The 12,590-nt window shown below is 35.6% G+C and overlaps 1 protein-coding gene across 1 annotated transcript in view; it reads right to left on the reverse strand.

The window, feature by feature from the left end:
- Window positions 1–12,590, reverse strand: part of gys1 (glycogen synthase 1 (muscle)) — an 83,271-nt gene that overhangs the window by 41,709 nt on the left and 28,972 nt on the right. Inside the window, exon 3 of the mRNA XM_039776119.1 lies at window positions 6,946–7,127. Within this exon, the coding sequence (XP_039632053.1) occupies window positions 6,946–7,127 (182 nt within the window). The remainder of the gene's footprint in view (window positions 1–6,945; window positions 7,128–12,590) is intronic.

The raw sequence follows: 12,590 nt of genomic DNA on the forward strand, positions 1-12,590 counted from the left end.
ACAGTTTTTAATTAGATGTCAACAATGATTCAAATATTCCTCAAAATGTTTAGAGAAATGTATTATAATTTACCTAATAAAAATCATACTTAACAATAATATTAATATTTAATAACAATGGTTGTTTATTTTGAGAATAGTAAATTCTATCAAGAACATACATAACAAAACTACTGACACCCCTAAAGAATACCACATAAACGTATATCCTTAGTTAAAAAAAAAATCTTCTATTTCATTGCTCAATTTATTCAGAAACTCATCTGTTGACTATGACAATTCCCTTTTCCCCTGGGGTATAAATAAGAAGTTGCAGACAAATAAAAGTCTTTTGCTATCCATGAACATGGGAAACTCCAAAGAGCTTTCAGCTCTGGTAAGATTGTTGACCTGTGTAAATTAGGTAATGGTGTTAAAAATTTCATAGACAGCTGAAAATACAATTAAGCACATAACTGAAAATTTGCCAGGAGGTGAATGCATGAGCATACTGCCCCCACACACAGTAAGGAGGATGGTAAGAGAGGCAAAGAAAAACCCCAAAGATCACATTTGTCTTAGCTGCATAGTTTTATTGAATTTTGGGGTTATAGTATTTCTAAAATAACTGTTAGACACCACCTCTATGACAAGAAGAATTCTGGAAGTGCTTCTTAAGAACAAACCATAAAATATTGCACCTGAAATTTGCTAAGCACTATTGAAAATACAACTGGAATAATTTGTTGTAGTCAGATCAGACAAAAATCAAACGTTTTGGTCATGCACACCATTGTTATGCTTGGTACAAAAAGAAGACTGCAAACAAAGAAAAACACCTGACACCCACTGTGAAATATGGTGGTAATTCCATTACTTATCAGAAATCTTTAGCCCAAAATCTGACTGCCCCAGCCAGAAGGTTGAAACTTGGAAATGAAGAAATCCTTTCAACATGATAATGACAGCTAGAAACTTGTTATGGGTAAATTTTGCACAAACATCAGGAAATTTTTCATTACACAGAGAACCATAGACACATGGAATAAGCTACCAAGCAGTGTGGTAGACAGTAGGATTTTAGGGACTTTCAAAACTAGACTTGATATCGTTTAAAAAGAAGTGGACAGGACTGATGAGCTTTGTAGGGATGAATGGCCTGTTCTCATCTAGATTTCTCTAATGTACTCTAATGACACCAATCACACATTAAAATCAACACAGAAATGGTTATAAGAACACAAAGTATATGTTTCTTAATGATTATCTCAATCTCCAGATTTTAAACTAACTGAAAACCTGCAGTGTGAATTGAAGGGGGTAGTACACTGATTCAAAACTAACTGGAAATGTTCTGCATAAAGGAGTTGTCCAAGATCTCTACAAATATTCTCCAACCTATTTAAACATTACAGGAAGATTAAGTCATTGGCCATTCACTTTTGAAATGCATCAGAGATAAAGGGGGTTATCAAAGAAGGACTTGAACAGAAAATATCACTATATGCGGATGATATGGTGCTGTATTCAGTATATCTGACCTTCAACTTGTGTTACCAGTAGTCCTTAAAGCACTAGCAGAATATCAAAAGATACAAGGACTCAATTAATCAATTAATTTCAATGTGTGCTTTTTTCACTGAACTCTCTAGCACACAATAATAGAATGGACATTTACCCATTTATTCTATCAGATCAGTTCAAATACCTAGGGGTAAACTTCACAAGTAAATATAAAGATATTTTTCAACACAATTTTGCAATCAGCATGGAAAAAATCAAAGAAGATGTGAACAGATGGTCTACCCTCCATCTAACATTAGCAGGGAAAAATCAAAAATGAACATCCTTCCCGACATTCTTTTTCTATTTCAGAGCATCTCCATATAAATTAACAAATCATTCTTTAAGAGATTAGATTCAATTATAACCTCAATTATTTGGAATTCAAGATATCAACACATTCAAAGGGTGACTCTACAAAGACCTAAAGCAGAAGGTGGCATGATACTACTTAACTTTCAGTTGTATTACTGGGCAGGAAATATATAAGCTATAAAGACCTGAACATTGACACAAATTGCTGAATATGCACAAGGCTCGTCTGCAATAGAAATAAAATTTTGCTGTACTTCTTGACATGCCCTGTTTTGTGCCCCAGTAAATAAAAATGATCAATATACCAATAATCCAATGGTCCTTCAATCACTCAGAATATGGAACCAATTCAGGAAGCACTTCAATTGCAGAGAAGCTTTTATTTGTGGAACCTGCACATGATAATCACCTTTTTCTACCCTCTCAAACCTACATAGTATTTAATGTTTGGAAAATGTCTAAGATTAAAACACTTAGAGAACTGTATAATGTTTTTGCATCTCATGAACAATTATGCTACAAATCTTATTTCCCATCAACAAAATCTAGTTTTTCAAATCATAAACTTTGCTAAACACAACCTTTCCATTTTTCCACACCTCCCATACATTTCTATTCCAGAAAAAATGCTGATCAGTCTTGAAGACTCAGACAGCATCTTAATAATATATAAAAACATATTTACTTCTCTTCCTTACAATGATCCTTCTCATAATATCTTGAAAAAGGAGTGGAAGGCAGGCATGCATAAAAATACAATCTAGTTCCATATACACAAAGCATTCAATTATTCAACTTAAAATCTTTCATCGATTACATTTATCTTGTTTAACATTGTCCAAAAAGTATCCAGGGCAAATTTCAACCTGTGAATGTTGCAATCTAGCTCCAGCTTCACTGGGCCACATGTTTTGGAAGTTCACCAAATTAACACCATTCTTGACAAATATCTTTGAATGCCTATCAGTCAGCCTTAGTGTCACAATCACTCCTAACCCCATTAACAGCTGTGCGTGATGTTTTCCCAGAAGGGCTTCAAGTGGAGAAAGACAAATTGATTGTAATTGCATATACCACACTATAGCATGCAAACTTGTCTTGCTCAGCTGGAACAATCCCAGCCCACCTTTTATAAGTCAGTGGGTAACTGAGGTTCTATACTATTTGAAATTGGAACAAAATCAAATTCTTGCTTAGAGGATCTGTTCAAAACTTTTTTTTTTTTTTTTTTTAAATATGGCAAGCTCTGATTAAAAACATTTTAGGATAAGCATTATATTAGAGAAAAGGACATTCTCCCTTCTTTATTGTTTTTAAAATTTGCTCTTGTTGTTGGCTCTCTTCTCTTTTCCTCGGATGGGGTCAAATTCTGTTTTGTTAAGTTTGACTTGATTGCACATAATGTCATCTTCTTTGCTGTATAAGTTAGACTTGGCTGCATGGAATGGCATTTTCTTCAAATAAAATGTAAAAAATTAAAAAATAAATAAACATTACAGAATTAGGCTCTGTTCTTTTTGTTAGGAAAGGGTTGACAAATTAATTAAGAGGGAGTGCCAATATTTTTGAAACCTATTTTTTCGATGGAAACAAAATGTGACTACATAAAGGTTTTTGTTTAAAAATAAATTGTTAAAATAAAAGACAATGATTTATCCATGCCCAAAATATTACTTGTTGAATGTGTAGTTCATCTTATATATTCATGTTTAACTAATTTTCATGAGAGGTTCCAGTCAGTGTGGAGTTCACACATTATACAAGGGATGTACAAAAAGTTTCCACACTTTTTTTTTTTTTTAACTCTGTTTATTAAGAAGTTCAAAAACAAATTACATCCCTTTTCTACATAGTCACCTTCCTTTAAGAAGCAATTTTCCCAGTGTTGTACCAACATTTTAAAGCCATCAGTAAAAAATGTTTTTGGTTGAGCGCTGTGACAGATGGCCAGGAACTCTGCCCTGCCGAGATGCCTGGAGGAAGGACGGACTGGGACGGTCCTTAAAACCTGGCGGACCAGGGTTGTTGTACGCCCGGGAGTGCTTCCGGGTACAAGGGCAGCACTTCCGCCATACTGGGGAGTGCTGCCGGAAGGTCATCATCGTGCACCTGGAGCACATTCGTAGCAAGATAAAAGGGGTTGCCTCACTCGAGAAGCAGGAGTCAGGTGGAAGAGGATGGAGCTTGCGAGAAAGGAGTGGAGGCGGCCAAAAAAGGAACAAAGACTGAGCTAAACACAGTAAATATTGTAAATAGGTAAAATAAAACATGTGTGTGGTTTGAACATCTGGAGTCGTGGCTGTCTGTGGCCGGACTATCTTTTTCAATGCGTAATCACTGATGCACCACTGCTTTCACGTCAGGGTTCTTTCTTCATTCCTCGTGGTCGTGGCTGTAACTAGACACCCGTAGTGTTTCATTTTCGAACCTTTCAATCCTCTCATAGATGACTCTACGAGAGAGAACTTTATCCCCATACTGAGCACACATGCAGAGACGAATTTGTGCTTTCGGCACACCTTCTGCCCACAAAAAGCGTATGATAGAACACTGCTCTTCTTTGGTGCAATTTATAAGTTTTGCAGCCATCTTCCCCACAGGGTGACAACTCTTATACTAAACTGCAAGGGCAGCCAGCTTGCTAGACAGAACTAGTTACATGACACTCGCTGAAACAACAAATTACTACTCCTCCTGCCTTCACCGATTCCAATGAGAAAAAAAAACATAAAAAAAATATATATATATATATATATATATATATATATTATGATATATATATATATTATGATATATATTATATATATATACACATACATACATACATACATACATACATACATACATACACACACACAGTATATAAAGGTGTAAAATTCCATTACAACAAAGTATTTTTATGGCATTGACAGATTCCCCATATGACATGAATCTATAAAAATCTTGTTACAACAAAATACTTTCAGCAGATATTTTCATTACAATGAAGTGCCCAAAAGACCTTGGAATGCCTGAATGAATCATCCACATAGCAGTTACAGTAGTTCTGTGCACAATGATCCTACAAACAGAAACATTGGAATTTTGTACTGTTTTTTTGCCGTGTTTGTTTTCTGTGGTTTTCAGTGATGCCTTTTGCTTATTGCTCGTCAACATTTGAAAAACATCCACTGGAATTTAACTCATTGTCACCCTCCTATTGAAACTTCAGACACGAAAAAACAAAAACAGTTCATATTAGAAAAAAAAAAACTTTACATTTTTGTGGCTCTCGATTCCAGCAAAAAGAGAAAATGACGTTGCCAGTGAATTCAGAATTTCAACTTTCTTGAAAAACCGAGCAAAAAAAGAAGAAAAATCTCGGGTTGCAAACGTATGCGAACTGCTGCATTTGAAAACATCGAAAAAGCAGTTTTTATGTGGTTCAGTAATGCTCATTCAAGAAACATTCCTATTAATACGTCACTCATTCAAGAAAATGTGAGGTTTCTAAATTCTCTTGGGGCGTTCCCCCAACTGGAAAACATGCCAAAGAGCGCAGTAAATTGTGATTACTGCAGCTGTGGAAGACTGTTTACCCATTGTTGGGGCAACAGCAGGCTCATAGCTCTACTGCGGCTCTTCACCAAAGCAAACAGAAAAGATCTCGATGGGTGATGCAAGAAACATTGTAAATGCAGGGAACAGTATTACTTGGCCACTAACCTAGGCACAACCCTCCCTGACTGCTGTGACTGTGTATAGCACAGTGGCGGATCACGCTACAATAAATAACCATGCTGTTCCTGTTTCAAGCTGAATAAAGCTGGTTTTGCTGAAGTACTGCGAACTAGCCTCATATTTTGGGGTGCAAGACAGGGACTTACAGCGCGACCATGATCTTTTAGGATTTGTTTCTGTGGCTCTTCACTGCAGAGCTGTGAGCCTGCTGTTGTCCTTTCCCGGCAATGGACAAACAATCTTGCATAGATGCTGCAATTGCACTTCAGGATACACTTCAGCTTGTCGTTACCATTGTGTGGGGGTCCCCCAAAAGAGTTCAGAAACCTCACAATATGAAGAAGAAAAGAATGATACGGCTTCTGATTGATAACTGTGCTGCCCACAACATGCTTCCACATTTAGATAACATTCCTATTGAATTCCTCCCACCAATTGCATATCAGTGCTTTAGCCATTGGATTTGGGCATCATTAGCACCCTGAAAGTGTATTATTGCAAGGAAATGCTGAGAAACATTCTTGTCAGCATAACTTGTAGACAGGAAATTAAAATTAACGAGAAAGAATCTATTGAAATGATTGCAAACGCCTGGACACAAGTTAAAGAAAGCACCATAGCAACAAATACAGAATCTCATTACCATGAAATTTTCATTACAACAAAATTTTTTTAGGTCCCTGGTAGTTCGTTGTAATGAAATTTTCCCTGTATATACAATATACACACACACACTTACAGAAAATAAAGCAAATTTAAGATTTAATTTTTTAATAAATGTAAGCAGTGCATACCAAATACCAATAATAAGTCACAAAAAACAACAGACATGAGTACTCAGTATACAATTAAGATAGACCTTTTCATTGTTTTGTAGTGACACTTCCATTTTTTTAATACTGTAAATTTTGTAAAGGAGTTTTTTTAATATACAAGCAGTCCTATTACTGTTATTGTTAGATTACTTATACTAAAAATAACTCTTACATTATAGTGCCATACAGCAAACATGACGGGATGAATATGACGGAAATGGCTATGAGACAAAAAAAAAACCAGGGGCATATACATATATTCATACATATATATTACACACACACAAACATATATGAATACACACACAGTAGATTCCTGACTACTTACAAACATGGAACTGTAGCAAGAAGCACAAGTTTAACATTTTAGTTGGTTACTAAACACAACCGTGGCCTTTTGAGCTAAAATGTCACCTTGTAATTTAATCTGTGTGAGATGACAGCTGCAAGCTATTTATCATTCAGTTTAACTCATACAGTACTTCCCCATAGACTAGCAAGCACAATATTTAAAGGCTCTGTCTAGAAATAAATAAAGCATCTCTCAGTTTACCTTGCAGCCTTTGCTATTCATGGATTCAATAGTCCTGCGCAGAGCTGGATTTGGTGGTTCTATCAATTCTACTTGGGTGCGCACGTTATGCTCAAAGTAAGGGCCAATCAGAAAGTAGTTTTCACCCCACTCTTCCACTGTCAGCCTTGCTTTCGTCTGAATCACAGTGTAGATGCCACCCACTACAGAAGAGAGGTGAAAAAAAAATTTTAATCTAACAAAAAAATATATACATTCTGATTACATTCTATTTGCAATGGTGTTGCATTCATTCTATTTGTAAACACCTATGTAACTCATTTTCAGAGTCAGAGGGGTCCAGTGTCTATATATAAAATAATGCAAGGAAAGCAGGAACATGCATATGCCAACACTGAACCAACTCATTATTTTTCAGTGATCCAATCAAGAATGCTCAAAAGCATGCAGATCTCTCTGTATGATGAAAAACCAAATATAGACTGTAAATCCACACAATGCACAGTAAGTTTTACTCCGGGAGTTACTGAAATAGACCGAACAGCACCTCATCCCAGATGAATAGGCTGTGCAATGTAGGATTAGGGGAATGGAATGCCATATTTTCAAAAAAATGTAAATACTTTACTGGTTTTTATATTGTGATTTGTATAACAGATTCTAATCTCCAACCTCATGGACTAAAAAAATGAAATGACTCTGAAACTGCTTTCTGATTTTAAGACACTATATATATATATATATATATATATATATATATATATATATATATATATATATATATATATATATATATATAAAAACTAAATTTACCATTTCACACATTTTTTAAAAACGCTTTATCTAAACACGAGGTTAAGGTGTTCCTTTCTTCAGCTCACTTCAAGCCATGTTTGGGCACTAGTTCCTTCCTTCTGGTGCAGCGAGTTGAAAGTGTCACTGCACTCTGCCTTACATGGACAGCCAGGAGGATTTTACATCCCAGCTACATAAATCCAGTAGTATCTGCAGCTTTAAGTTTTTATTTTTAATTCCCACAATGAAAATAATTTCAAACCGAACTTACCTTCATGTAGAGCCAAAAAGAGTAAGTTCACTCTCTGAGATTTATGATAAAACACAATTAGAAACAAAGTGATCTGTGTAGGTTCTGCTTATTAAAATGCACTGGTTTATAATGTTTAATGCAAGATATTGAATAAGATGTGAAATGTCCCACCATTTGAAAATAATCTCAGTTGGCAAAAATGACACTGTAATAATTAAACAGCTACTTTGTCATCAGGTTAAAAGGTTCTGTCCATGTGTATGTTTTCAAATTTGTATTTGTGGTGGTTTTCCACTATTTCATTAATTGATGTTTAGAATTTGACTTAAAAAAGGGAGAGATATAGACATACAGACAGACAGACGCATGCACAATAGTACATGACAACATCTTTAAAATGACCTGCAATAGGATACCGTACTATCAGATTAAAGTCATACACAGACATCAATGTCTAGATTAGTACATCTAAAAGGCTTTCTCAACTCCAATATTTTATGTTTGGGTTTAATTTGCTTTTATAAAAAAGTACTTTCAGGAGGAAAATATGTCACTTCATTTGGTATTAATTTAAAAAATTGCATTATTTATCACTAGCTCAAGAAGAAAAGTTAGGTAAAGCTAAATACAATATTATTAATTAATGATATAAAAATACTGTTTATAAAGTATATACTGATAGAAGAATTGATTTCCCCTATAATTATCAGTTCAATATAAATCAATGCTAAAGAACAAACAATAAAAGTAGCTCAAAACCATAGAGACATGAAAATAAGGAACGCTATCAGATAAACTGTAGATAAACATTGTGAAAATAATATAATGATCCAAAAAAGGTATATAAATAATACAAATACCGCTCTTGATATTCATGAAATGTCTGTATTAATACATAGTGATCATTGAGCGAATGTGAGCGAATCATTGATAACCAAACAGCACATACGTATGTTCCAGTAAGCTCACTTACAATACTTTTAATTTAATGGCCCCTGTAATATGAAAAACTTTATTGACATACTTAATAAATCACTAGGTAGTGCAAATGGCCAGTAGGCTCGTATCACGTTATACAAAAAGAGATTTTTACAGCTAAAAAGTAAATGTTGCAGTGTGTAATTTAATGGTGATAGATCGGAATCAATAAGCACTGATTTCCACTCACTGTAAATTTTAAAATGGATGCTTTAAAACCGATGTTAAAAATGCATTATACAATATTATAAAACCTTTTTATTGCAGAGAACATACATTTTGACTAAAGGTTTCTTCTTGGGTTTCAGTGTTTTCAATAATGAGACCTATTATTTTGCTTGTAACCATATATTGGCAAGTGAATATGGAAAGTGAATATTGTCATTTTCATCATCCTATAATTAATTTTATATTTAATCAATACAGGGTGGTCCAGATCTAATTAAGCAGATCCAGATTGTCTGGTTGACTTTTTTATGCAGGGACAATTCCAGTTCGGCGCAAAGACAAGTCTTCATGTGGTCAGTTCGCACACTTCTCGATTGTCCGGGATTTTTCAGGTGATTTTCTATGTAATAAACTTAATAAGTTATAGCGTAATGAAAATTGCATAATTAGATCTGAACCACCCTATATAGAGTGACCTAAAAGTCAGAAACATCTGGACATGCTTCTGATGAGATGGCAGGTGGTGTCCATGGCATCAGTGAATTCATGGACAATCTGTGGCACTACTTGGTGGCGTCTGATGCACCGATACATAACGTCCCAGAGGCTCTAAAATGGATAAAAGTCAGGGGAAGTGCAGGACAGTCAATGGCATCAATCCTTCGACACCCACAAACTGCCTATACACTTTGGCCACTTGAGCCTGGGCACTGTCCTGCCCTAGGAGGAACCCAGGGCCCACTGCACCTGTGTAACAATGGCTCTAAGCATTTCATCCTGGTACCTAACAGCAGTCAGGACACCATTGCCTAGCATGTAACGGTCTATGCATCCTTCCAAGAACATGCCACACCATACCATCACTGACCCACCAACAAACCGGTCATGCTAGATAATGTTGCAAGCTGCATATCATTCACCACACTGTCTACAGACTCTTTCATGTCTGCATGTTTGTTACATGTACTAGTAAGTGTGAACCTGCTCTCATCTGTGAAGAGAATGGAGCACCAATGACAGCACTGCCAATTGTGGTATTCTCTGGTGAATGGTAAACGAGCTGCATAGTGATGGGCTGGGGGCAAAGGTCCCATTAGTGGGCGTTGGGTACTTTTTCAGTCTGTTTCTGACAGTTTAGTCAAAACCATGTACTCCAGTAACCAGCTGGAGGTCATTTTGTAGGGCTCTGGCAGTGCTACTCCCGTTTCCCCTTACAAAGGAGCAGATACCCGTCTTGCTCCTGGGTTGATGACCTTCTATGACCCTGTCCAGCTCTCCTTGTGTAATGGCCCTTCTCCTGGTATCTCCTCCATGTTCTTGAGACTGTGCTGGGAGACAAAGCAAATCTTCCTGCTATAGCACACATGGATGTGCCATCTTGGAGAAGCTGGATTACCTGTGCAATCTGACTTGGCTGCAATTATTGTCTCATGCTACCAGTAGTGACAATGACACTAGCAAAACACAAAAGTAGAGAAGAATTAGTCAGGAAGGATAAGGAGAGAGCAATTATCTGTGGCCACCACCTGCAAAACCATTGCCTTTTTGGAGGTTGTCTTGCTGTTTTGCTTCTTCAGTGTACCTGATGTCACTTCCATTGACACCAAAGCAGGTGAAGATTGTTTTTACTATTGCTTAATCTTCCTAAATGGTTTGATTGATATCACTGAAGCACACTTAACACTCCCAGGCCGTACCAGGAGAAGAGACTGTGTCCCGTTCTCTGTTCACATTGTGAAAAACAATTATGTTTAACTTGATCAGTAAGTCTTTCTGCATGGTTTTGTTTTGTATGTCTACCTACCTTTCTGTACCCAATGATTTGCAATCAGCTACAGCATTTCCAAATATTGCCATGTCTTGTATTTTACACCAGACGTTTTCATTATTTAATTTAAAGTAATTTTTGCTGTTTGTACGAGTGTTGTACGAGAGTTTGTACTCAGAAAAAGCCATATAATAAATTGGATATAAAACATGAAAAATAAGGGGCAGTATAGACATAAAAGCTGTACATATGTGTAAGCGTTTAAAATGTATACTCAACAAAACATGGTACTTGCACTTATAGGTTGATAATCTTTCCTTTGAATTTCAACACAATATTATCTTAGAAACCAAGATGGACAGTCATCATCAGTAACCCTTTTGCCAAACACACTCCTATGTTCAACCCTCTTTCAAAGCTATTATGGCTTTTTTTTAGCCCTAATAGCCATTACTGTAGCTGGCAAGTATCTACATAAGTTTGCTACATTAGTACCTCTATTGCTTAATGAACTCAGGAATACTACCTGTATGAAAGTATTCAACTTTCAATATACTTTCTCTATCACTCTTTGACATAGTTTTGTGCTCCTACCTATAATATACATGATGTGCCCTACATGAAATAGTTTGATAAATAAAATAATGCAGTACAAACCTCCTTTTGTAATGTATGACAGCATACACAACATATTTAGAGGCTATCAATCATTCCTTCCATCAGTACACAGCTCTCCCATCACTATTTGAACTCATACTTGCTCTTTCATTCTCAAAGAAGCACAATTCAAAAAGCATTGTCCTTTTTTTAAAAATAACTGTTAGCTTTCTAAACAATATCTTGCATTATTACAGTGCTGTTTAAATAATAACATCAAATATTTATTTAGCTTAGCTTTATTTTGATGGTGGACGGACACATTAAATTTAGTATTGATAAGAGACATACACAAAATCAAATATAATTGCGGAATTTAAATTTAGAGAATAAACATGCATGGCTGGATGCAAACCTGTAAACAGGTCCACCACGATCATAGGATGATTACGTCTACATTACTTTATTTGGTTCTATGTATAGTGCTTTAATAAAAATGATTAGTTTTATTAGCAAAATATTAGTTAAAATATGTGGCATTACACATTAAACCAACTGGAAACCACAGCTAATCGGTAACAACCATGTTGTCAAAGCACGCATGTATCATGTACTTGCTTTTCTGAAGTAAATCCATAATTAGTTACTTTGGCAATAACGTAAAAACTTTTATTCCAGTTTATTAAATTAAATTATAGAGGATTTTAAATAATAGGTGTGATTCCCGCAACCTCACACTGAACCCTGGTATTCATTAGGGCCCAACTGTCAAAAGAAAATGGTCTTATTTTTTGAGAGAAAGTGAAAAGACAATGTCACTAAGTTTAGCTTCAAAAAGTTTACTTCGGCATTTGCATCTAAACCACAGCTCTGAGAATGCTACAGATTTTGTGCATAAGAAGACTGTATAAAACATTGGTAGCTAAATGGATTCAGTTAATTAACAATGCTTTATGTAAAGCTTTAAGTTATTACACAAATGTAGCTGGTAAAATATCCCAGCAATAATCAGCTATGCAGTGGCTCTTCTGGAACTCGCTGTACCCATCCAGATAGGAAACAAAGAAAACTTAATTTAAAGCTAGCACTCAAAGAAACTGAAGTGTT

Source organism: Polypterus senegalus, chromosome 13 (genome assembly GCF_016835505.1).
Source record: "Polypterus senegalus isolate Bchr_013 chromosome 13, ASM1683550v1, whole genome shotgun sequence".
Classification (NCBI taxonomy): domain Eukaryota; kingdom Metazoa; phylum Chordata; class Cladistia; order Polypteriformes; family Polypteridae; genus Polypterus; species Polypterus senegalus.